Raw genomic sequence first — 26,607 nt, 5'->3', positions numbered from 1 at the left:
TCTGCCACCCACTTGTGCTTCCTCTTGAAGCCAATCCTCTCTGCCAGGCTGGAGGGAGGAGGAGGCTGAGGGTTACCCCTCATCGAACCTTGCTGGGGCTCTGGCACCCAGCTCACTCCGATCCTCGACACAGCTGACCCTGTAGGCCTGCCCCATGTGGGTGCAGCCCCAGCTCCCCCCTAGACTCCCTGTTCTGGACATTGCACGAGAGGACAAAACCTGGGCTGCTGCCTGTCCGAGCGCGCCCTTCTCTGTGGCCGTACCATGAGGCAGGAGGGCTGCGGCTCGTCCAGATGTTTCAAACCTGCAGACCAAGGGCCACGTTTGTATTGAGACACATTGGTTTGTTTGCTTGTTTTAAATGCAAAGCAAATTTTAAAATCTGGAGATTCCCCACAAAAATCTGGTTTCCCAGCTTTTCTTAGAAATTGGAAGGTCTACAACCCTGAGTTCCTTTCTCACCTGACCAGGACCTAAGTCAGGGCTGCCCCCTTTAACAGGGCACAACCCCTCTGGTTCACCGCAGTCCACTCCATTCAAGACCAAGGCACAGTGACCTTTGATTACTGCTCTCAGTGCATTTCCTTTCTTTCTTTCGTCTTTAGCAACAGGGTGCCTCATGGTTTTGCGTGTTTGTTTTGTTTCATGGTACCTCATGTTTCCAAAATGAGAGTGAGCATCTTTCCTTGTGGAGGTGAGGGTATTCCTCCGTGTTTATTATGCAAACAACGTGAGTCTGCGTTATGAACCGCACCCTGCCTGCCTCACTCATTGGTGTCACCTGCCTGACCTCAGAGGACAGAGCAGGACCTCGGGGTGCCCTGTTAGGGATAAGCAATTTCTTGTTCCAAGGGTCACATTGCAAGTTGATAATGGAGCCTGGTCTAGAATCAGGTCCCTTAGTCTAGAGGTGAATCCGCAGCATCTAGAACTAGAGGCTGGCTCCAGTGCTTTCCCTGCCCCAGGATCCCCCCAAGGGCTGCCTCCTTGAGGGACAGGTGTGTTGAGGGCACTGGTGGAACCTTAGGGAGCTGGCAGGAATAACTCCTGGGTGGTCCATGAGTTTGGGTCTGAGGGTGCTAAACTCAGTGTGAGAGAGGGTGGAGGATGGAGCTCAGGGGAAGGGGCAGGGGTGTCCATGAGAGGAGAGCTGTGGCTTGGGCTGACCCAAGAGGATATAATGCCTCATGAGCAGCTAGGAACTGGCATTGCCCTGGAGGAAGCTAGGACTGGCACTGCTGTCCCACTGGCTTCTCTTCCTGCAGCTTTGCACTGTGGCTGGAGGACCCAAGAAGATGGGAATGCCCTCCTTGCTGCCCCCACCATATTGCCCAGCACATTCAGTGGTTCTCACCTCAGGATGGGTGGTGCCTGCCCACCCAGTCTCCTTGGCGGAGCACATTGGCCATTCTTGAGCACATGGACCTTCTCTGTCCAAGTACACACAGGCTTTGGAAGGCATTGGGCAGTTCTCTTTCTACCTGCCCCACCCACACTTCGGTGGCCTCTTCAGGCCTGGAAGCCACCATCTACTCATTATTGTATCATGCAGTAGGCACTGAATGCTGATCCCATGCCTGCTACTGGGGACCTAGCAGTGAGCAAGACAGCAGGATCTCTACCCACATGGAGCCACCCCGTGATCTGGCTTGGGAGACAGTCACAGGGAAATGCGTGAGGAGAGCAAGATGCTTTCAGCCCCAGCACCACCCTGCTCCACTCATCACGCTTCTCCCAGACAGCCTTGGGCCTGATCCCAAAAGTGCTTCTAGCTGTGCTCCGGCCTGCCTTCCCAGGGTGGAAAGGTCAGGAGGAGCCAGGACGATGGGGTGGGTCTTCAGCTCCATTCTTGCTGCCCCACGACCCTCTGTGTCCTTCAGGTGGAGCCTCTAAGAAAGTTGTCACCTTACACGGGTGGGTTGCACACCCCAGATTAAGCCACATTCATTCACACTTGGGCTGACCATTCTCGCAAAAGCCGGTGAGAGCCTGACTCCCGAATGCTCACTTCACCTTTCCAAAATACTGAAACACGTTCGACCTGAAGGTGGAACAATTTCCAAATACTGGAAAAGAACACACATGTTCTTCGCTTTCTGACACTTATTTGGTTTTTAAAGATCTCTTTGGCTTGCTTCCAGGATCAGGAGAGTCTTTTAAATAATGCATTGTGGAAGTTTCCAAGAAACTTTAGAAAACAAAATCTTTCAAAGCCTGAGTTATAGCCTAGTTCCCAGGAGTGACCTTTACACACTTCTGATTCATGGATGGTGTTTGCCTGTGGAATTCAAGGGTGAGCCCAGCTCGACTATAAAATAAACACTGGGGCGCGGAAGGCTGGAAAATGCGGCCCAGATCAGTGTGTGCGGCACAGGGGCTCCTGTGCCGGGGGCAGACCGGAGCAGCCTCCCCAGAGTGGGAATGGGAGCCCATCTTCGGGAGGGGCTTTGCCCTGTTTCTGTGTGGAGAAGCCTTTTAGAGCTTTTGAAATCCCACAGTAGACTCGAGAAAAAGAGTCAATGAAAGACACACTGGAGGACACTCCCTGGTGTCTGCGTGTGTCTGCTCCTGGCCGTACCAACGTGCCACTCGCCCTCTCTCCTTGAAGTCTCCTCCCAGACCAGAGGTGTGGACGGCCTTGTGATTAATAACCTGGGCTTCTGCCAGGGAGGGGTGTGGTCACGATGAGGCCACCCGGAGAGCACCTTGCTTATACGGTCAGTCTGCAATGTATTTGCCAAGAGCCTATCACCCACGACATTGCTACCTGGTGGCTCCAGCTCTCTCGGGTTGAGATTAAGCTGGGGCAGCCGAGGGAGGGAAGAGGAGGACAGGAGGAAGTGGTGCCTGCTCCCTTCCCCGCCGCCCTCTCCTCCTCATCCTTCAGGCATGGGCAGTGCACCCCAGTGCCAGCCTTCATTCACACGAGACTGGCCCAGGGTTCAAGGGCCCTGTCCTGAGGGGATCCCCCAGCTGCTCGGCGCTGGGGCTGCAAGCCAGTGAGCCAGTGCCGTGCAGGTGTGGCTCTCTCCCACTTCCCTCCTTTCACCTGGAATATTTCCAGACAGACGGAAAAACGGCAAAGTTCTGTTTCCATTGGAAGCCAACACCTACCTGTGAAACTGGGCTTTTAGTAATTTTTAAGAAAAACCTGAAGGGCAGGGCCCCTAGGTGGCTCAGCGGGTTGAGCAGCTGAGTCTTGGTTTCAGCCCAGGCCATGATCTCAGGGTCGTGGGATCGAGCCCCGCATGGGAATCCACGCTCAGTGACAAGTCTGCTTGGAGATTCTCTCCATGCTCCCCCCTCAAATAAATAAATAAATCTTTAAAAAAAGAAAGAATGAACGAAAACCTTAGAACTGAAACAAGTGAACATTTTGCTGTACTTCCTGTTACTTGTAGTTTATAGAGACCCACACCGACTACTTTGAACCAAGAAAATAATTAAAAACAAAATTTTAGGTTGTAATTTTTCTGCATTAAAAAATGTTTATAAATAGGAAGAACCTTTTTTAGAAAAAGAATGTCAGTTTAAAGTTGCCAAATGTCCTTCCTGAGGAAGAATTGCCTTTTATTCTGCAAGTATGCGTTTCCTACCTATTTGGTCTGGAAATTTCCTTTCATTTACGAAATGCTGCTGATGATAAATTTAAAAAATATATTTATTTGGCAAAATAAAATGCTAGTGCTCCTGTATCAGTCTGAGGCAGTTTTAGTTCTGCTTATCCCGTTGTCCTTGGCCAAAGATTATTAATATGGCCCAGATTATTGCAACTTTGACCCTTGTATCTGGGCACTGTCCTATCCAGAGTGGCATTTTAAGATGGTGTGTTCAGTGTCCTGGGCCACTGCTCTCCTCGAAGTGGATTTGTTTTCCATTTCCAGGAAGCATGAGCCCTGCAGAACCTCAGGGCTTTATCGCCAGCAGCCAAGCCCACCATCCTACAGGAGCCTCGGGGAACCCTGGCCATTTTGCAAAGAACATTGACACATGGCCCACTCAAGAAATAATGAGTGGAGCATTTAGGATTTTCAGGAGCCCATCCTAGGCACCCTAAAAAAGAGAGAACTTATCCTGCCCTATCGGAATCTATAACACCATTGGACAAACAAGATAATCGCCCAAACATACAAAAAACAGCAAGGGGCAGGAGATTATAAATAACCAGCTGGGGCAGTGGGACATATAGAAAGTCTGATTTTTTTTAAACATTGGAAAACGAAGAGATCATACATTTGTTCATACAGTTGCTAGGATGATGACAGGCTGGGTACATCATAAGCATTTGTGAATATTAACCTTTGTCATCATCCTGGAAGGATGACATTTGAGAAGGAAAATACTGTCCTAGAGGGAAAAATTAGGGTTCATCCAAGGGCATAACAGCAGAGAAGACTGGAAATACAGGGGAAAGATTTTAAATATAGGGAGGTTAACCATAAGCCAACTTACAGGGGACAATGCTAGGTTCGTTCACTTTTAGGAAGTGGCGTCAGAGGGGACAGTGGGGCTTTTGGGTCAGACTATGATGTGGGCAGTTGGGAACATTCTTCAGAGGCAAGGAGTGGGGCCAGGGTCAGAGAGAGCGTCTTCTGGGCTGTTGCTCTGGCACGTTGTGGGTGCTCAAACATGTGTGTCGATGGACAAATGGAGGAAAGCCGTGTGGGAGGGACGATCTGGGTGAAGAGGCAGGGGGCCACAGTGCTATTGCACTGAGACCATCAGCCCTGAAGAGGAAGCCGATATGGAGCCAAGGCTTCCTGTCCCTGCAGACTTCCCATTGCAGATCTCATTTCCAGGCTTTCTCTGTTTTCCACTGACTGCTACCCACCCCCCTTCATCACTGTTCTGGGCATCCAGTCATCACACATCTTTTGGGGCCCTCCAGTGAACAGTTGTGCGGGTCCAAATCACTTCCTGGACCATATCGGCTCTGCACACAGTGCCAGCAGCAGGCCACACAAAAGGCTTCCAGTGGCCATAAGCTAAGTGGGTGAATGCATAGGATGGCCACCCAAAGGGCTGATGGGAGCTCAGGTCCCATGATATTGCATGCCAGGGAGGTGCGAGCCCTGCAGGGCTCTGCACTGGTCCCATCACATCTGCTGTGGAAGAGGCACAGCAGGCCAATCCTTATGCTTAGAGACTCTGTTGTGTCCTCAGAGGGTCTTGGGGAAAAGCAGGCAGCCGGGGGTGGGGTGTTGGCTGTCCTCTAATATGTGTCAGGTTGGCAGGTGGAAAAGAGAAAGTGTGCACAGTCCTAGAGGGAAGGAATCAGGAGTGATCCCTGGAAAACGTTCAGCCAGGTGGGCAGCAGGAAGACTTTTCCAGGGACTGGAACCCTCCGAGAACAGTCCAGACTTGAGTGAGGAGGCACACGGGCTGGGCAGATGAGTGCTCTGTGCCCTGTGCCGTGAGCGGACGGCCCTTTCTTCTGCTTCTGGGGGTGGTTCAGGTGGATGTGCCCAAACAGGCCTGTGTCTGCCGTTCGGGGATGTCTGAAGAGCCTAGCACAAAAATGTTAAATGGTGATTGGTGTGATGACCCCTCCCCTGCCCCGTGTGGGATGGGTGGGGGTGGGGGTTGGTGCGGAGAAGGATCAGATTACCCTACTTAAGAAAGGATTTGGGGTGCCCAGGAGAAAATGACTACCCAGGAGGGAGGAAGAATCAGTACCTCAGTGATTGGGGGAGCTCTGGGGCATTTTGAGGCTAGGACAGAACTAGAAGGGACAGGTGTATTATGGGGCATTTATATTGGATACTTAGGGAGTTTCATTGTATGATATGCTATAAAACCCACTCTTCTTTGTCCTTAAGAGGTCATCCGAGATGCTTTTTTAAAGAATTCAGGTATCCGCAGGGTGGCCCAGACTAAGGTCCTGAGCTATCCACCCCAAATCAGGACTGAGGAAACCTACTTTTACTTGGGTTAATATGGGTTTCCCCCAGAAAATGCCAGCATCACTGTCACCACCAGGTTCTCTTGGTTCATTTGGAAGCAAAAATGTAAGGATTGTGCCAGTAGAAACCCCAAAGGGCTTCCCAAACAGGCTCCTCAGTTCTTGCCAGTACCCTGCTTCCAAGGGCCCTGCCATGGCCACCAGCACCACGGTTCCCGTTAGTCCCAGGCAGGCCTCCCCTTGGCGAGTACTCTCCCGCCCTTTTCTGCAGAAAGACGTGAGTTTCACCTACGCACCAGCCTGCCCTCTCCAGCCTCACCCCGTGTGACGTCAGGGCCAGCTGCAGCCATGTGACCTTCCCAGTACATTCCATTTCCTTCTGACTTGGCCTCTTTGCGACTTCGGTTTCACCTTGAGCCCATCTGGGCACTCTCTGCCAGTTCCGCCCCACATACACCTGCTGACCCACGCATGGGAGTTCCTGGAGGGACCGTCTCCCTCTCTCTGCTGCCTTTCTGGTGGGCACGCAGTCCTAGATGCCCCAGCATGGGCTCTGGCATTATCTTACTAGGAAGGGAGGGAGCTGGGGTAGTCATCAGAATGGCACTATGAGTCTGCCAGGTACCCGGGGTGCCACCCTGTGACTCTCTCTGCCTGCCACCTGCCAGGGACCTAGAGAGAGAGGCTGGCAGGGGCCCCCTTGGCCACAGGATACCTGTTGATGGCTCTTACTTCCCTAGCCTCTCTGCCAGCTTCTTTTCTCTCCCATATCTTTCTGCCTCTTGTTTTTGTGGAAATTACTTTTTTAAAAGAAAAAGAAAAGTACAGAGAATAACACAATCAGGGTCGACCTATTTTCAAATGCACTCAGTATCTTTGATTTCCACTCTACCCCCCTCCCCCGCCCCAGCATGGGGCTCTCACCACTCTGGGCTGCCTCGCTGTGGGGTGGCTCCCTGCTCCCTTCTTCCCCAACCCCTCACCCCCACCCAGCACCACAGGCAATCGGCCGTATCTTCTCTCCCCAGGGCTCTGTGGAGAATGGGACTGTGACCTCTGCGAACACTCAGAAGACAGACCCTTGGATGGAGCCAAAGCTCAAAATGGTGGATTGGGACAAGGTAGCTGACGCGGGGCTGGGCGGGTGATGATCTGGGGCTCCTGGGGGCAAGGCGAGAATGTTATTCATAACATTCATAACATTTTCCCAAGAGGGATGAGGATGTGGAAGCGGGTGCTCACAGCTCGCAAGCACGATCCGGGGCAGCAAACCCCAGCTGACGTGGCGGTGGGTGTGGGGATGCTGTGCACAGGAGGTCTCTGCAGATCCCAACCCCGAACTCCCCAGAGGGCGGTCTCCCGCAGGGACCTGGAGCTGAGAGGAGCACAATGACAGATCCAGAAGGTCCAGACATACCCAGCCTGACCAGTGCACAGGGCAGAGCTGCCCCCACGTACCAACAATCACTCTCAAGAGTCACCAGCCCATATGGGCTTGGGAGCCTACTGGGGCCAGGGGAGACAGGGCTGGAGCCATTTATAACATTTGTCTGCCTGGGAGATCTGGGGAGAACCGACCTGAGTGCCATTTCCCTCCAACCCGGGCTGTGGGACGGTCCCAATCCTGGAATAGATCTTGCTGTGCACATCCATAAATGTACCTACCTGTGTTAGACACCAGGGACAAGAGACAAACAGGACAGGCCCCCGCCCCCAGGGAGCTCACAACCTGCTGGGGAGGACAGACCACCCCCACCAACAGTTATTACAACATGAGGAGACGTGAGAAGCACACCCAGAAAACACAGGTGGCCAGAGGTGGGGAGGCCTCCACAAATCTGTTTCCTGGGCCCCTTTGGCCGGGACCCCAGGACCTCAGAGGCAGTTATCTGTGATGTGGAAATTGCCACTGCCTCTGGGGGGGGAGTCCATCAGCCTGTGGCAAAGACACCTTTGGGTGCTCTGCTAGAGAGGTCTGGACAAGTTGTCCTGGGGCCCATCCCCCTCAGGGAGGCATGAAAACCGAAAGGGAAATGGGCTAACAGGAGGGAAGGCTTGCCACACAACTTGCCCCCACAGGGCTTACCAGAACTTGGTGTCCTGACCTCAACCCCTGGGCTTGGCCACAACTGCTTGTTACCCAGGTCAGGGTCTGAGGTTGGGGGGTCTCAGTACAAGTGGCTGACTTCTCTGGAAGTTTTGGGGTCTTGGGCTTATTCTGCACATGGGTAGGATGGAGGGGGAGATGGCCAACTTGAATGAGATAAGGACCCCAGAAGCTATGGAGTCAGGGCCTCATCCTAGGAAAGGAGGAACTGCGGAGGGAGATGAGGAGAGGTTGGGGCAGAGGGCAGGACCAGAGAGTAAGCTGCAGGGTGTCCAGCTCAGTGGCCAGTGGATGGTACTGAAAGGAGTGGTGAAGAGGGGCCAGCCTCCGTGCTCCTGGCTTGGGGGTTGAGTATTGGAAAGAAAATACTCTAAGGAGAGAGCCGACCAGGGCTGGGTGCATATGGGCAGCCCTGTGGTGCAATGGCAAGAAAGAACCATCTGGAAGGGAGGGGGCTATCATAAGAGGCTGGCTGGGGACAAGCAGATCCTTCCTGCATTTCCAGCGCTCCCCCCGCCCCCATCCCGGGAAGGGTCCTCTGAGTCTCTCCAGGCTCCTGGCTCCAGGCTGACCTGAGCCATGTCACTGTATAAGGCAGGGAGAGGAGGAATCGAGTCCTGTTCTGCCATTATCCCGGACCCTGTCCCCACCAGAGGGGAAGAGGGGCCTCCCCCCTGCCTCCCCTCCCAGGGCCTACTCCTGGCTTCTTCCCAGCACAGCCTGACTCACCTTCCCGGCTCCTCTGTCATTCTCTTTCACACACTTTCTCTCTTCCTCCTCCCCCCCTCCTCTGTCTCCAGGCTGAGTGACAGCATGCGGACCTGCTCTGGCAAGGGCCCACCCCACCAGCCCCACTGGGGACAGTGGGGGTCAGCACGGAAAGCTGGGCTTCCCAGGGACAGGGAGAAGTGCTTTGCTAGTTTTTTCTTATTTTTGAATTCGTCTACCACGTGGTCAATCCCAGCCCCTCTTGGGGAGTGGAGAGGCTGGGAGAGCCCCTAAGCCGCTGGTCTGATTTAAACCCTCCATCTGTTTCTGCCCCAGGCCAGAGGCTTGGGTGGGTCCGTTGGGTCTGGACCCTGGGGAGCTGTGGAAAGAGGCCAAGACGGTGGTAGCTTTGCCCCCACCAGGGTTCCCCAGGCCTCAGGTGCACTTGCACACCATTCCTGGGGTGGAAGGACTTGCCAAAGTTAACCCTGAGTGTTTTGCATTCAACGGGAGCCCCCTCTGGGTGCTACCAAGGAAGGGAGTCTCAGCTTCCAGAACCCAGCCTCCCTAGCCCTAGAGGCTGGAGGAGGAGTAGGCTGTGCTGGAAGGAGTGAGGGGAAACTGAGATGGGCACCAGGGCAAAGGTGGAAGCTTCTAAAAAGACGGCAGAAAGGGCCCGGAAGTGGCAGGGTGCCCTGCCCTGCTCAGAGGTGCTGTGTGGTCTGATTTTCAGGCTCTGCGTGGGATTTTACTGGAACAATTTCTAAATCATTCCTTCGATCACTCAGCCGGGCAGGATCCAAGCTTCCTTGTGGGATGAGAAACCACACTGAAGCTCCTCACGCTGCACTATGCCCTGCTTGTCTCTCCCTATGTTCTGGAACCCAGCCAGCCTGGAGCCTGCCCGGTTACAGGTGGCCGGAGAGGCCCTGGCTTCTAGGCACACCTGTCCTATTTGTCCCACTGCCTCTTTTCACCCCTTGAGCGCATCGGTGTCAGAGCCTCGCCCCTACCCACAGCAGCTTCCTCCGCCCCTCAGACTTCAACTTCGGGGGGGGGGGGGGCCAGCCTCCCAGGAACCAGATAGAACTGGTGGGGTTTGAGGGGGTTGCAGAACCCCCGGGCAGCGGGCAGCGGGGTTAGCACTGAATTAACACTTCTTTTATTGAGCTCTAACCACAGGCCAGACACTGGGCAAGGCAGTTTATATCTATTATCTGATTTAATCCTTTCAACAACAGGACAGGGAAAGGATTGGAAGGATCCTGATTTAACTGCCGAATAAGAGTCTAAGTCTCCGCCCCAAAGTGACTCTGCGAGTCAGCTTAGCGGCCCAGCCCGGAGTTACTGTGGAGCCCAGCTGCGTACCCTGGAACCCTTCCACTCTGACAGTGGGCAAGGATAAGAGCCTGTGGCCTGTCCTGGGAGAGGGGATGGCAGAAGGGAGGGGGGAGGCTGAGGTATAATCTTCTTCCCCATCCTGACTTGGGCAAAGACAGAACTGTTCCAACAGACTGCTACCAGCCCCAGGGCTCCCAGTGGTTGAGGCCCATTCTCTTCCCCTCAGAAACAGGTAGAATCATCCAGCCAGGGGTCTTACAAAGCCGTATGCAGCAGTAGGCTCTCCAACCCCAGGTCCCCTACACACACATCCCCATGCACATAACCCTGTGGGTGCAGGCCTGGCTCACCTCCCCGCACTCTGTCCCCCAGTCACCTTGGGTCTCCTTGGGCCTCCTTTCTCACCTTGACCCTCCCCAGGGTAGGCGTTGAGAGAGTCCCGCTGCCCAGAGAGACCCACAGGGACCTCCCAAAGGCTGTCCTTGTGGGACCCAGGTATTCCGAGTCTCTTCCCTGCTTGCCACCTTGACCAGACTCCTGGCCCCTCTTCCAAAGTGCTCAGCGGTGCTCAGAAAATACCTGCTCCCAGGAAGAAAACAGGCAGGTGCGCTGGGTGGGCACTGCCCTCTGTGTCCCTACGAAGGCAGTGGATGGGGCAGGCGGGGGGACAGGGCATATGCCTAGGTGGCCACACACAGCTCCAGGTCTGTTTATCTGCAACATGGAGGAAATTATTCCCACCCCATACATGGGGTTATCAGGAGGATCAGGAAATGTAGGAAAGGGTATAGAAAGTATGCTGCTGATGAAAGACCAGCCAACCTTGCTTTGGGATGGGGGGCAGGGCAGGTGCCTCTGCTGTTCTTCAGCCCCGAGGACTGAGGTCCCACTGACTTTCTGTATGACATGGCCAGACCTTCTCTCTCCCTGGGGTCTGGCCCTTCACCCCTGCTTCCCGGCCACACTCATCTCTGAAGTTGGGGGACGCCTTAGACTACCACTTCCCCTGGGTAGAAGGAGGAGGTGGGTGGACCAGAACTGTCTTTGTGGACTTGAGCTTGTCCATCTGGGGACCCCCGTTAGACTGTACAGGACAGGCCTGCAGCCACCCTGTAAGGCCCCCGTGGGACCCTCAAAGCCTCTGTGCTGGGGAATTCACAGCCACGGGGCCCTGAGCCAGCTGATAGGAGGCCCCCGGGCCCTGTGGTTGAGACCTCGGGTTGGCTTGGTGCGGGTCCTGTCTAGACCTAGCATAGACCATTGAGCATCTGACCTCAGTCTCCACATCTATAGAATGGGGTCGTCTCAGGCTCTAGCTCTCAAAATCAGTTTATGTAGGATAATGGCTGTGAAGACTGGGCCCAGGGGGCCTATGAGAAGGACGAAGAAACAATGACTGGGATTCTTGTAGGGCTTCTTGTCCTCACTCCTCTCCGCACTGGGTACTGCTGGTTGGAAGCCCATCCCCAACCTTCCTGACTCAGGAGGTATCCACGGAGCTATGAGCTGTGAGGTTTGGGGGGATATTGCTTTAAACAGTCGCCTTAGGTCGCGGTGGCCGTGGAGCTGGGAGGAACTGCTGGCTCGGAGCAGCGGCCCCCTCTCTTCACATGTGCCCTATCAGGGGAAAGCGGATTCCCAGCTAGCCATTCCTGAGCGGTGGCTGCCCCTGGGAAGAGCTCTGTGCCACCTGGCCCCTGTGCTGCCTGGGAAGAGGGGGACCTGGGGAACAGAGGAGGCCCCCTTCCAACCCTGGCAGCATGCACAGCTGCTCGTGCTCCCTCTGGGCAGCCGGCTGCCCTTTCCCCCCGGCAGGCCTTGCTGCGGCTGCATTCCTGACATAGCCCCTGGGAGCCCTCCCCCTCCCTTGGGTCAGGGGCAGAGCTGGGTGTGGGAGGGGAGTAGGAATTTGGCCAAATTTATCCCAATTTGCATGTGTTTCCTGGGGCCCAGCCTGTTGCACGGGACTTTTGAGTTCATAAAAGGACCCCCCCACCCCCAACAAGCAGTTTCTGGGTGTATCTTCACCCTCACCCACACAGTCAGCTTTAGCTGGGCACCCCTGAGTGAATCACTTGCTGTCTCTGAGCATCAGGCTTCACCTCTGTAAAAAGGAGGATTTGCTCTTGAGAAGGCAGCTCTGGAAGCCCCCAGATGCCTGGGAACTGGAGGTGTGGTCTGTGGTTTGTCCCCCCTCCTTTCCCCATTCAGCCTCGAATAGAAGCCACAGATCTTTGCCCATGTGTTCCAGGGTCCCAGAGCCTGAGAAGGTAGGGGTGGGAAGGGGCCAGGACCAGGTGCTAGGAGGGGGAGGAAGAGAGCCATTTGTTTGGGAGGACTAAGGATCCAAGGGATCATCCAAGGGCGAAGAGGACGTGAAATTTATTTGGATTCCCATCTTCCCATCTCATTGGATTCTGAGCTGTCCTCTCTTACCATCCTCCCTTCTCAAGACCAGTTCCCAGACAGCCGCCATGTTGGAAATGACCCCGTAAGTGAATGAGAGGTGCTGGCCGTATTAGTATCCAGCTGAGGCTTTCTCTGTCAGTGATAAGGACTGGAAGAGAATAGAGAAAGGACACCTCGTCCATCGGTGTACCTACTATCTAAATCAAGGTTGAGCATATGGTGAATGTCCCATCCCTCAGGAGATTGTAGGAGGGAAGACTGGGCAGGGGAGTTGGGGGGAGCTCCCACTCCAGGACCAACCAATCCCATCTCAAGAGTCACTTGTCCCCTCTGGGCCTCAATGTTCTTCCCCATAAAATGGGGAGGAGGCCAGCAAGCTTGATTTCTGTACTTGCATGGATGTCTCACTTTATTTCCCCTGGAATAGTGGCCTAAGGCTCCACGTAGTGGAGATACAGGTGTTGGCCACTGAGGACTGAGGGGGATGTTCGCAGAGGGGAGAGTGAGCCTCCTTGGGATTCTTCTAGGGTGGAGCTTCAGCCCCCAGAGTGAAGTGGAGGGCTGCCTCACAGAAACACACTATGGGCTTGACATGGAGTCAGGTTTGAGGCCCTCCAAGGCCAGGGAGCAGGTCAGAGGCAGACTTGCAACCAACTCTAAACAGCAAGTCTGCCATTTGTACAGTGGCCAGTGACAACTATCTACTCAGGGAGGAACGAGAGTCATCTCCAAAGACCAGACGGGCCACAGGACATCAAACAAGAGACCCCTGTGTTCAGGGGGTGGGAGGCTGAGGGGGCTGGCTCTGTCTACCACACCTGAAAACAACCAGCGCTCCGTATCTGCTCTCCTATTGTTCTGTTCCCTTTGCAATAGGGTGTAAGATCCAGGCTAGAATCCTGGTTTACTGCTCACCTAGATAGTCTTCCTGTGTCACAACTGAATTAAGCTTAGAAGTCCTATGCTGTTTTCTACTCACTTTATGAAATAAGGGCAAAATGGATCAATAGGTAAAAACTTGCCCAAACCACTGCTAGGCTGAGAGGCCTGCCTGGCCATACCACCGTGTTATAGCTAGAAACGTTCACTGTCTAAGGTAGCTAAGTCTCAGCTAAGTGTACAAATGAAAAAAGGCATCGATGTGTGTAACATGCGAAAATGGAACATATAAAATCCAGAGGTTTCAATCAAGATAGATGGTGGTAAGTTAAGGATGCATAATATCATCCTTAGAGCAGCAACTGTGGGAAAAATACAGAAGGGCATAGCTAAAAAGCCAATAGAGATTATAATATAGAATGTTTCAGGGTGCCCGGGTGGGTCAGTCAGTTAGTGTCTGCCATTGGCTAAGGTCATGATCTCCGGGTCCTGGAATTAAGCCCCACATCAAGCTTCCTGCTCAGCAGGGAGTCTGCTTCTCACCCGCCCCCTCTCTCTCCCCCTCCCTATCACGTGTTCTCTCTCTCTCTCAAATAAAGAAATAAAATCTTTTTTTAAATAATATTTCTAAATACTTGATTAATGCAAACAAGACAAGAAAGGAAGGTGGAGGAGACAAGTAGAAAACAAACAGCAAGATGGTAGACCTACCCCAGCTTTAAATGTAAATGGACTAAACACTCCAATTAAAAGGCAGAGATTGTTGGACTAGATAAAAAAGCAAGACCCAGCTATATGCTGTCTTCAAGAAATGCACTTTCAATGTAAAGACATATGCAAGAGGAGAGTAAAAGGGTGGGAAAAGACAGACCATGCAAACACCAAACATAAGGAAGCCCAGTAGTAGCTCCATTAACATCAGACGAAGTGGACTTCGGGACAAGGAATATTACCAGGGACCAAGATGGCTATTTCCTAAGCCAATTCATCAAAAAGACGTAACTGGGTGACCTTGGGCAAGTCACCCAGCTTCATTTCCCATCTGCAAAATAACAATAATAATAGTACCTGCCTAGTGAGGGGTATGGTGAGGATCAAATTATTTAATCCCCTTTTTTCCTTTTTTATTTTTTACTCAAATTATTTAATTCATGTAATGTGTTTAGAACAATGCTTGGCATGTGGCAAATACTCTGTGAATGTTAGTTCTCAAGGTTATTGCAACTGGGACAAAGCCGCAAGCTCTCACCATGACCCTGGCTTTGCTTCCTCAGGTGGGGCTCTGCAGGCTGCTGCAAGATAAGGTTTAAATACGGGCCACTAGCTGGTTCCTCCAGTTCTTTTTCCTGGTAGTGGTGGTGCTGCGTGCGTGCATGTGTAGAGACAGGAGGCAGAGGAATGGAAGGAATGAGACAGCATGCACCCAATGAATCTGTTTGCTATGAGACCCAAGGAAGAAAATCAAGGAGGTGTGGGGCCTGGGGCCAGGAAGGGAGCAGGCACCAGGTGGAGTTTGGGTGATTGCCTGGTATAACTGGTGCTGAATGGGACGGCTCTAGGTTGACCTGAGTCTTCTCCTAGTCTGAGAAGCAGGAAGGCAGCCACTACGTGGGAATTACCTAGTTCACATGGCAGGAACCACAAAGATCTTTGGGCCTTCCTCCTGGTCACAGGCCTAGAAAGAATGCCCGGTGAATTCCCTGCTTGCCCTGAGGACCCTACACCCCTGCTCCAAGGCAGTGATAGTGGAGCTGGTTTCACCTGTGGCAGGGCTGGGAGATCTGTTAAGGTCATGCCAGCTTTGGCATGGAGGTCTGGGCAAGGATGACATTCCAGCCAGGGGTGCGGGAAGACAGGTCTCTGAATCACTGTTGACTCCTTCTCCCAGGCTTGAGTGCTCTCCCTCCACATATACCTCCTTTTCCTCTCCTTTCCTTTCCTGACACTACCTCCCTTCTCGCCCTCAGTGGCTGCCTACCTCCCTTATATTGGAGATTTATTGACACACACCATGAACCGGACACATCTCACCCTCTCTCCTATTGTGGGTCGTAGGTCAGAGCACACCGGCTTTACAGATGTGAGAGCCTAGGAGCTCCAAGAGGTAGACACTTGCCCACTTCTGAGAAATGGCAGAGTCTGGCTTTGAAGATGGTCCCTCACTACAAATTCATTGTTCTTTACCGGTTTCAGTCTACTGATTTTGGTCCAGATTAATCTTCTCCAGTATACAGACTCATCAGAAATCTTTAAGAGCTTCCCACTGCCTAGCGCTGCAGCTTCCAAGCTTTTTTGATCTTGCATCCCTGTGAGTGAAACATTTAGAGCACATTCTCCATTACATGTCCATTTTAATTATCTATAAATTATCTGCATGTGCTAATGTACTCTTGGATTATGTACATTGAAAAATATTCATATGTGGATGAGATAAATATATCACAAGTAGAAGGAGCCTCTAATATTCTCTCCCTGCGGATCAGTTTGTGAGTATCCTTAGGATATGTATACAATTGGCCTGGAGGAAAAAGTGCCAGGTCGTGGGCCTGGTACGGGCTGTTCTGCCATCTAAAGCTGTCAGCAGATTTCTTCCTACTGCCCTGCAGATCAGCGTCAAGTTACCAAATGGGCCACAGTCATTCTCAACTTCATGTCTCCCTCTACACCTTTCCCTTTTCCTCCTTTCCGAGTCCTCCATGTTGTGTGAGCTCTAGCCCAAACCCTGGGGTTTTCTACAAAGTCTTTTTCTTCAACCCTGGATCCAGGCATCTGTACCAGTCATTCTGCCTCCTGATCTCAGCCTGCCTGCATCACCACTGAACAAACTATCTTGCCTGGCATGTTTCATGTGGCCGAGCACTTTAGGCAGGTACTATCATTACTACTTCCATCTCATAGCTGGGGAAGCTGAAACTCAGAGAGGTCAAGTAATTTGCCCAAGGTCACACAGTAAGTGATGGAGCCAGGATTTGTACCTGGGCCTGACTCTAGGGTCTACTCTGATTAAGCACTAAGCTAGATAAAGCAAAGATGGTTACTTATATTCCTGTTTATTTTTCTCAGCAGCTTGCATAAAAATACATAAAAACGTGAAATAGCAAGCAAATTTTTGAATGAATGATAGTTTGAATGGATGAATGAATGAAACACCCAGGCCAACATCAAGAAGAAAGCCCATGGTAAAAGTGAAAAGTCCCCTTTTATTACCAGTACAGAATGTATTGGTTCCTGTACTAAAGAGTCCTGGGAAAGAGTTCAGGCTTCAGGCATGGATGGATCTGGGTGTGCAGGTGTCATCGCCCACATTCAGTGTTTCCAGCTCCCGGTTTGGCCATCCTCTGTGTTAACCAAGTCCGCAGGGAAGCTCGGCTAGCAACTCCAGGGTCATGCCCTGCCAACATAGCATCTCCAGCAGGAAAGAAGAAAGGCTGTCTGACAGCTCATTGCACCACCTGAGGTCATGGGCCTGTCCTAGATCACATTTCTGTGACCAAGGGTCTGAGATGAGTGGCTTGGTCAGTTCTGGGATCATTGAAGTGGAAGGGTGGGTAGTGGCGTAGGGACCACGGGAGCTGAGGTGGAGGATGGGAGTCGGGATATCGGAAGAATGAGTGTGCACAAGTGTGAATATCAAGTCCACTTGACTTTGTCTCTTGCAGGATTTGGTAGACTGGCAGAAGCCCCTACTGTGGCAGGTAGGCCACTTGGGAGAGAAGTATGATGAGTGGGTCCACCAGCCAGTGATCAGGCCCATCCGCCTCTTCCACTCTGACCTCATCGAGGCCCTCTCCAAGAGTGTCTGGTGAGCTCTGCTCTGGGCCCATGGTGGGCTGTCCCTCTCTCCTGATGCTGCCAGTCAGATACAGAAAGGGAAGGGGCAACTGGGGCCCTCCCCAGAGCCCAGAGCTATACTGCAAGCTCTTGGGGATAGTGGAACATGCCATAGACATAATCCATTCCTCTGCATGGTTTGTCCACTGAGTGAGCGGCAACCGAACATGTAGCCAGAAACCACTTTCAGTGTCACCCCTATTCTAGTCCAGACTCTTGAGGATTTTCCAGCTTCTAGAGCCCATGGGAATAATTTTGCCTGCAATTGGCTCCTTTGTCACAAGAGGTCAGTATCTATCCAGCTACTCAGAGTCTAGCCGCAGGGATGCAGTTCTTTTCTGCCAATAACTTATCTCTGAGACAGTAGCAGATAGACTTATAGTCTCTCTGTAAGAAAAAGCAGTGCCGCTTTGGCCCTATGTCTCCATATGCTTTCCATAGAGGCTTTGGTCTCATGTATCCCTTCTCTAGTTGAGAGATGTGTCTCTGGGGAAGCTGGACACCGTCGAGCCCCTGTGCATGTCTCTCTCTTACCCTGATGGCTCTCCTGCAGGTACAGTGTCCCTATCATCTGGATGCCCCTGATGCTGTACGTCAGTTGGTCCCACTACCGAACCCTCGCTCAGGGCAACGTTCGACTCTTCGAGTCCTTCAGCACAGGTAACGTTGGTTCCTTCCCGGAGGCAGGAGACTCCAGTGCTGTCTCTGGTCCTGAGTTTCGAAGAGCACAGAACCCCAAGCCACGTCACAGACGTTTGTAGACGAGCCCCCGTCTGCAGCAGTAGACTTCCAAAGAACAGTATCAGACTCCCCCCACCCAACCCCAAATGGATAAAGGAAAACAAAACAAACAAAACCAGCAACAAGTCGGCAGAAACTAAATGAAATCATTTCATAGCAATAAAGGAGTGGGCTTCTCGCTGAGTCGAGTGCTGGAAAATGTGTGACTTGGGATGTCAAGAAACTGAAGGAAATCATTTCATTAGGTGCGCAGCTGAGCGCTGGACTCCCAGTGCTCCATGAACACAGCACAGATTAGAACCGGGAGAGAAAGATGTGGGAGTACCCACAGTGTTCCCCGGGCAGAGGCCCCTGCAGCAGAGCCCTGACCTGGACTGAGCCCACTAACCACTGCTGAGCACTTAGCGCGTGCCAGGCCACCTGCTTTCCAGGGACCATTTCCCTTAACCCTCCCAGCATTCCCACAAGAGAGGTACTGTCGTCCTGCCCTTCTAGAGACGAGGAGATGGTGCCTCAACGTCAAGTGAGTGACTCAGGTCACAGGGCTAGGACGGGCTTGGGGGTGGCCATTTCTGCCAGCCTGCCTCCCGAGCTTACTGCCTTCTTTGTGCCTCTAGGAATAAGCCACCTGCCCAGATGGTCTCCTGTCCTAGCCCAGCCTGCCTCGGGGAGGTGCTAGTCCCCGGGGGGTGGCTCAGACCAAGGCAAGGTTGGGGGACAGGCGGGAGAGGTCTGCTGGGAGTCACTGAGGTGGGCTTTCCTCTCCTGATCGCATGTCACATTCCCGACTGTGAGCCTTCAGAGCCCCCCCTCTCTGCCAGACACAGGCTCCTTCTCCCCTCACTCTGGGGCTTTGTTCCCGCCCACCTCTGCCGGGAGTAGTAAGTTAAGGGCCCGAATGGCTTAGGCGAGAGGGACCAGGAGGCCACAGTGATGAGAGCCTCAGTTTTCCCAGCCGGCCCCGGGTGGGGTGGGAGATGGAGGCTGCAGGCAGTCCCGCAGAGCCCGGAGCTGCTCCCGTGCACCACGGGTTAACACGCCCACCCTGCAAGCCAGGGTTACCCTTTTCTGCCCACACTGAATGGCTCAGGCACAGCACAGGGCTTGTTGCTCAGAAGGCCTGCTCACTGAATCACCCACTGTCCCCCCGGCGCTCCCCTAACAATCGCCAACAGTGGCAGGGCCGCCAAGGCTGGCAGCCGGAGGGGGAAGGGGATGCTGGAGCTTTGGCCCGGGTCCCTCTGCAGGGTTCCTCCAGAGATGCCACTCGGTACCAGCTCCGACCGGATGGGCTGACAGGGCTGATGCTGGGGTGAGGGGGCGGGCAGAGACTTGACCTATAGCAGGGGACTCTTGCGTGTGGCAGGGAGGGTGATTTGAGGGCTGGGTCCGAAGGAGGCCTCTGCGGAGAGCTGAACTGCGTTGTCTAAGAGAGGTCCAGGGCAGAGTCTGTGAGCACAAGCAGCGATGATGGCGTGAGAGAGACTGTCCACAACCCTCCCTCCTCCCCCAGCTCATCGGGCGGGCCCAGGCCACAGGCAGAGAGCAGAAGAGCCACAGAGTGAGGCGAGGGGATGCTCAGCAGGGTCCCAGTGCAGCTGCTGGACAGAGGGGGCACAGGAATAAAGGCAGAAAAGTCAGGGTGCCAAGGAGCCATGGAAGCTGAATGGAGACATAAATTCAATGCTGAGATTCCTAGATGCACATGTGAAAATGCTTGGAAAGGCAGAGGAGTTCTGCAAATTTAGGTGGGCCCCTGGAGCGGTTCCTGGGAGCAGATTAGAGTGAGCTCCACGCAGGAACCATTGCCAGGCAGCACCCTAGGGATGCAGGCCGCCACCAGGACTCTGTGGTGGGAGCCTGAGCAAAGGTCAAGACCAAAGTCTATGGCCAGGGAAAGTTCCTGCGTGTCCAGTGCTTTTCCTGCTGTCAAGAGAGCTAAGCAGCAAGGTAGGGCTCTTGCACTGTGAGCAGGGGGAGGCAGGGTGCTGGGCTGGGAACCTCCTCCTTCAACCAGGGTCCCTCCAGAACTCTACAAGGAGAATCAAGACAAGGTGGGCACGGTAGGACCACAAGTTGGAACTTAGATGTATTTTGCCTCATACTTAAATTTTAAAGGTCCCATTTGAAAATTACGGTGGCTACTTGTTATATATGAGGTGCATTATATCATTACCAGTATTAATATATAATAATATATTAATCTTACTATATAATAAATAGCCTCATCATATAATCAGATATTCTGTTTTCTCCATCGTAACAACAGCCTTTCATGGTGGGTAGGATATTTTACTGTTGAGAAAACACCGAGGTGGTGCAGAGTCAGGATTTGAACCCAGGTCTGCAAATCCAAAGCCTGTGCTCTATGTACTTCACCAGACTGTTTGGAAAGACCCCAGAGGTGTCAAAGCTTCCCCAGCAGAAGGGCTTTCTTGCCTACCCGAGCACCCCCCCAAGGTCAGATGGCCACTCACACAAAGCTGTCAGGCACGCATCTTGTACCAAATGTGGACACAGCTTAGGCTGACATCCTGACGAATTTCCATCCACTGAGCTCACCACTGGGGCACAGTCACCTGCAGTGCTGCAGGTTAGGAACCAGTGGACTGAGGAGGAAGCCAGCCTTAGGGTGCCAGTTGCTAGGTATTTGGCTGTAAATCAGCTCCCTGGCTGGTAGACCCTGGGTGGGGGAGGCATTGCAGAAGGCCACTGCTCCTTCCCCGCACCCCACTGAGTCAGCAGTCAGCAGTATGGTCCCATCTGAGAAGCCTTCAAGGCTCTCTTATGGTTACTGTTCACCCTTTCCCCCACCCCTCAGCTCAGCCTGGTACAAAAGGTCAGGTTCACATTGGTCCTTCATTGTTTTGTCAGAATGGGGCTGGGCCTGGATTCTGTTTCAAAGAGCCAGAAGGTCACCTCCTCCCCCTGCCTTCCTGGGCTTTCTTCCTTCCCAGCCACCTGTGGTCATCCACACTGGGCCTACTCTGCCTTAAAATGGGGACGAAGGGTAAAACAGCAGCCACAGTGCAGCATGAGGAGTGTGATGTGAAGGGCGGGGCGGAGATCCGAAAGCAGCCCAGGTGGGGGTGAAGGGCATCTGCACAGGCTTCTCACCGCGGATCCCTGGGCTGAATCTCCACGGATAAGGGGGCAGGGAGGGAATCCCAGTAAAGAAAATATGAGCAAAATTAGGGATATGGTGAGAGTGGGGAAGAAGGAGGACGAGGTACATCTAAGGAGCCACAAGGGCTCTGGTTTGGTCCCAGCACAGGTGGACACGGAAGCGAGGCAGGGATGTGACTGGCAGCACGGGTCTCAAGGGGCTTCGAGTGCCCTGCTGGGGTTTGCACTTTACCTAAAGGAAATGAGGGGTTTGAACAGTGCATGGACGCCGGGAACTGGGATGGGAGGCAGATGCTTCATTGGGCAAGAGGGGACAAAGTGGTAGAGGATTAAGAGCAGTGAGATATTTTAAAAATTGAGATGAGATTCCCGTAACATAAAATTAACCATTTTAAAGTGAGCATTTCAGTGGCATTTAGTACATTTGCAAAGGGGTACAACCACCACCTTTGCCTAGTTCCAGAACATTTTCTCCACCCCAAAAGGAAACTCCATACCCATTGAACAGTCGCTCCCCACTTCCCCAGCCCCCAGCCCCTGGTAACCACCGAACATACCTTCTGCCTCCATACGCTCGCCAGTTCTGGACATTCCATACAGGGGAATCGTACAACACATGGACTTTTGTATCTGGCTTCTTTTACTTTGCCAAGAGATGTTAAAGAGGGAGAACTCATAGGGCCTGCTGCCTGGATGGATGCGGGAGGGAGGGGTAAGTTAGGCTTTGGTCACGTGTGGATGTCAGAACCCCCGGCTGAGGAAGAAACCCAAGAGGAGCAACCTAGGGTGACAGGATGGACAGGAGGAAGAGGGTGATTGGCCTCACCTGACAGCAGTTGACTTTGGGGGCCTGTGGACAGGCGTATGGAGGTGCCCTGTAGCCAGTGGCTGTCCGGGACTGGGGTGGAGGGGGGTAGCCTGTGGGTGTAGCCAACTTCCAGGATCCAGCAGAGAGAGTATGTGAGAGTAGAGGGTCAAGGCTTTGATGCAGGGGACAGAGGCAGCATTTCCATGATGGTCCCTGACAAGGGGCATCTAGAGAAGAGGAGAAAAGCCAAGTGACCAAGCAGGCAGGGAGAGGAGACTGAAAACAGGCCCACACAAAAACCTGTCCTTGAATGCTCAGCATTATCCGTAATAGCCCCAAAGTGGAAAGAGCCCAGATGTCCCTCAGCGGAGGAAGAGACACACAGAGGTGGTCCATCCACACACATGGAAGATACTCAGCCTTAACAAGGAATGAAGTCGGGCACATGCTGCAGAATGGATGTGCCTTGAAAATAGTACATGTAGAGGAAGCCGGTCATAAAAGACCACTTGTTGCAGAATTTCACTTATATGGGATGTCCAGAATAGGCAAATCCATAGACAGAAAGCAGATTCGTGGTTTCCAGGGGCTGGGAAACAGCAGGAGTGGGGAGGAATGGAGAGTGACTGCTAACGGAGACAGGGTTTCTTTTTGGGGTGACAGAAATGTTCTAGAATTGCCCGGTGATTGGTTGCACAATACTGAATATACTAAAGAAACCACTAAATTGTACACTTTAAGGGGTGAATTATGGGATGTGTGAATTATATTTCAAGAAGGCTGTCATTTTTCAAAAGGGTGAGGAAGCCTGGCCAAAGCAATGGCTTGTGGAGAAAAGTACAACTCAGAGTGAGAAGAGGCGTAGAGAAAACAGTGACTAGAGCTGGCGTCCCCGTGAAGCCAAGAACGAGTGGGGACAAGAAATGAGAGCTTGCAAGACTGCGGGCTGTCATCAGAGGGCTGGGGGTGGGGAACCTCGCACTTGATGACAATTCCATCTCTCTGGTCTTCTGGTCTCCGGACGAATCATCTCCAGGTTTTTCGCATCTCCCTTGTATGCTGATTTCAAGTCTTGTCTGTTAAGATTTCCCTACTTGGGTTTTTTTGTCCCTCCTGCCCCTCCCTCCCCCGTCCCTTGTTGTTATTTTTCATCATTAGTCTCCTGGCTCTCCTGGAGGGGCATCCGTCCCTCTCCCCTATGCCACTAAAGCAAGGTCACCCTTCCCAGGTATGTCAGCCATCCGGACTGCTTTAACAAAACATCACAGACTGGGTGGCTTGTAAAAAACAGGAATTGATTGCTCACAGTTCCAAAGACTGAAAGTCCAAGATCAGGATGCCAGCCTGATCAGCTGAGGGGCCCCCTTGCAGGTCCCAAACTCCTTGTTGTATCCTTAGGTGGCCGAAAGGGGGAGGAGCTCCGTAGGGTGTATTTTATGAGGGCACCTGTCCTCTTCGTGGCGGCTCCACCCTCACGACCTAAGCACCCCCAAAGGCCCCACCTCCCAATACCCTTACATTGGCAGTGAGGCAGTGAGGTTTCGGTTCACATAAGAATTTGGGGGCGGGGGGGACACTCAGGCCACAGCACCAGGGAAAGGTCCAGCACTGGCACCTTTGCTCCCCTTAGTCCCCCCAAGGAAGATCTCAGACCTCCGGCCGGCAGGGGCCAGGGCAGGACCCCTCCAAGCCCAGCGCAGATCCTGGCGGCCGCCTTCCCATTTTGACCCAAGAGCCCCGTCCGATGTGGCCCGGCCCCACAGCCGCCGGGTGGAGCGCAGCCGCTCCCAAGGAGCCGGGCAGCGAGAGGGGACCCTGGAGCCGCCCGCCGGCACCGCCCGCTGGGGCCGCCGCCCTGACCCCGCCTCTGTCTCCCGCCCTTCTGCAGAGTACTCGGTAGCCATGCCCGAGTCTGCGTTCCCGGGCCTCTTCGTGCTGGGGATGCTCCTCTGGAGCCTGATGGAGTACCTCATCCACCGCTTCCTGTTCCACATGAAGCCCCCCAGCGACAGCCATTACCTCATCATGCTGCACTTCGTGCTGCACGGCCAGCACCACAAGGTGAGCGGCGCAGGCTCCCGCCTGGGGCTGCCAGCTGCCCCCGCTTCGTGGGGGTCAGCTGGGGACCAAGTCAGGGCACTCGAGGGTGCTCGGAGGGGTGACTGGGTCCTCATCTGAACCGGGCGTGGGCAGCGCGAGCGTGTGAACCCGCCCGCCGTCCTTACTGACGCCAGGCCCGCGGCAGGTGCATCTGAGAGATCCTCTTTAACCCGCACAGCAACGAGTTCGTTCGTTCATTCATTCAGCAGACGGCACCCAGTGCTCACCAGGTGTGGGCGCTGCTCGAGGCACCATTGGACGAAACAGTAAAAAGTCACGGCCCTTGTGGAGCTTCCTTCTGAAGGTGGTGCTGCGGTTCTCCCCGGTCCACAGAGCACCAAACCGAGACTTGGAGAAATTAAGACATGGAGGAACTTGCCCAAAGTCACACCTGGCACAGCCAGGAGGTGGTGCCCCATTCTGTGAACTCCAGAGTCTGTGTGCTCAACCCTCCACCACCCTGGGGCTCTTCCGGGACAGACAGTATGTCATCCAGAGGCTGAGAGCAGAAGCCAGGGGTGACGGAGGAGGCTGTGTCCCCCGGCTGCCTCTCCGTTCCTGCGCGGTGCTGTTCTCTGCCTCTCCCAGGGCATCCCTTTCTTCTTTTCTCCCTCCCCCTTCCCTCCCTTCCTGTCTTCTTCTTCTCCTTCTCCTCCTCCTCCTTCTTCTAACTCTCCTCCTCCTTCTTCTTCTAATTCTCCCCCTTCCTCCTCCTCCTTTCTTTTTCTTCTTCTTCTTCCTCCTCCTCTTCCCCTTCTTCTTCTTCTTCTTTTCCTCTTCCTCTTCCTCTTCTCCTCCTCCTCCTTCCCCCACATCAGCACATTGCTCTATGGCTATCACCTGCTCCCTCTCTCTTCCCCCCTCCCCAGCTCAGAGAGGGTCTGTCTCTTCTCAGAATACTCACCAAGGCATCTCTGAAATCTTCCCTCTATGCCCGGCCCTTGGCTTCTGAAGCTCCCCAGTGCCAGGCTTGGCTCTTTTTCTGGGTCACCATGACCACACCCCCTCGGAACTAAAAAGGGCGCCCATTAGGATGTGGGGATGGGGAAAACGTATCCATGAACACTTCCAGTACCATTCCTCCCTGTGAGCCTGCATTAACCTCAGCCTGCCAGGGTGCTGCCCTCCGGACAACGTCAGGCCTCAGTCTGAGGACCCCGGGCAGTATCTGGTGGTGGGGCTCTTCTCTAGCACTTTGTAAATTCCAGAGCCAAAGTGGCCTTATGAGCATAACGCAGGACTCTGAGCCGTGAGCATCCCACCCACATCACGTCCACCACCATGTTCTTGGACAGGCTTCCAGGTCCCAAGCTGGCTTGGAAATGGGAGCAGGACAGTCTCTCAAGGGCTCTCAAGTACAGCAGCCTACCCTCCCCAAAGCCATCGAAGGCACCAGGCTCCCCCATGCATGACAGGTTGCTGCCACCTCGCTGGAATGGGCGGGCTGCTCTGTCTCCATCCTCTGCCGTTCGGAGACTACAGGCAGGTTGGCCTGGCTGTCTTCTGACATGTGAGCCTCTCCATCCACAGGCACCCTTCGATGAATCCCGCCTGGTCTTCCCCCCCGTGCCGGCTTCTCTGGGCATTGCCTTCTTCTACATAATCCTGCGGCTCCTCCTGCCCGAGGCGGTGGCGGGCACTATGTTTGCCGGGGGCCTCCTGGGCTACGTCATCTATGACATGATCCATTACTACCTGCACTTCGGCTCACCGCACAAGGGCTCCTACCTGTACAACATGAAGGCCCACCACGCCAAGCATCACTTTGCACATCAGCAGTCAGGTGAGGCCCACACGTCCCTGCCTCCCCCACTTGCTTACTTATTTATTTGACAGCCACCATTGAGCCCCTAGCGAGGGCCAGGCACTGTTCTGGGTACCAGGGATCCACGGCAAGGCAAGTCTGGGGCTCCCACCGTGCTCACTGGGAGACCAACAAGGAAATCAATAAATTAGCAAAGATAATTTTAGGCAGTGTTAAGGGCCACAGAGAAAAGAAACCAACAGGATGTGGGGGAGGGTCCAGCTTTGTCTAACAAAATATAATGAGAGTCACAGATGTGATTTTACATTTTCTAGTAGCTACGTTGACAAAATTAAACAGCTATAATTAGGTTTTTAAAATTTTTTTTTAAATATTTTATTTATTTGGTTGAGAGAGAGAGAGAAGAAGCACAAGCAGGGGGAGGGGCAGAGAGAGAAGTACTCTCCCGGCTGAGCAGAGAACTTGATGCGGAACTCAATTCCAGGACCCCGGGGATCATGACCTCAGCCAAAGGCAGACGCCCAACCTATTGAGCCACCCAGGTGCCCCAGATATAATTAGTTTTAATAATATATTTTATTAAGCCAATTACATCCAAAATATTATCATTTCAACCTGTAACCAATGTAAAAAATCACTAATGAAATATTTTACATTCTTTTTCGTATATTACGTCTTCAACATCTGGTGTGTACTTTGCACTTAGAGCACATCTCGATTCAAGTGCTAAGTTTTCATTAGAAATACTTGATCTATATTTAGAGTTTATAAAATTGGCTGCAAATAAAGCCAAAAAGGTAGATTCATATATGTGAGTTGTCCTAAACGTGCTTAAAAGTTTTCCAGTAACTCAATCGACACTACGTTTTCAAATTGAAATGTAAGTCAAT

The 26,607-nt window shown here is 53.1% G+C and overlaps 1 protein-coding gene across 1 annotated transcript in view; it reads left to right on the top strand.

The window, feature by feature from the left end:
* The window catches only part of FA2H (fatty acid 2-hydroxylase), a 49,185-nt gene that overhangs the window by 20,609 nt on the left and 1,969 nt on the right, over positions 1-26,607 (top strand). The window contains exons 2-6 of the mRNA XM_040633583.1: positions 6,931-7,023; positions 17,006-17,148; positions 17,731-17,837; positions 23,741-23,913; positions 25,483-25,735. Of these exons, the coding sequence (XP_040489517.1) occupies positions 6,931-7,023; positions 17,006-17,148; positions 17,731-17,837; positions 23,741-23,913; positions 25,483-25,735 (769 nt within the window). The remainder of the gene's footprint in view (positions 1-6,930; positions 7,024-17,005; positions 17,149-17,730; positions 17,838-23,740; positions 23,914-25,482; positions 25,736-26,607) is intronic.

The sequence above is a fragment of the Ursus maritimus genome, unplaced genomic scaffold (genome assembly GCF_017311325.1).
Source record: "Ursus maritimus isolate PB19 unplaced genomic scaffold, ASM1731132v1 scaffold_19, whole genome shotgun sequence".
Classification (NCBI taxonomy): domain Eukaryota; kingdom Metazoa; phylum Chordata; class Mammalia; order Carnivora; family Ursidae; genus Ursus; species Ursus maritimus.
This window is presented reverse-complemented; position numbering and strand designations above follow the sequence as displayed.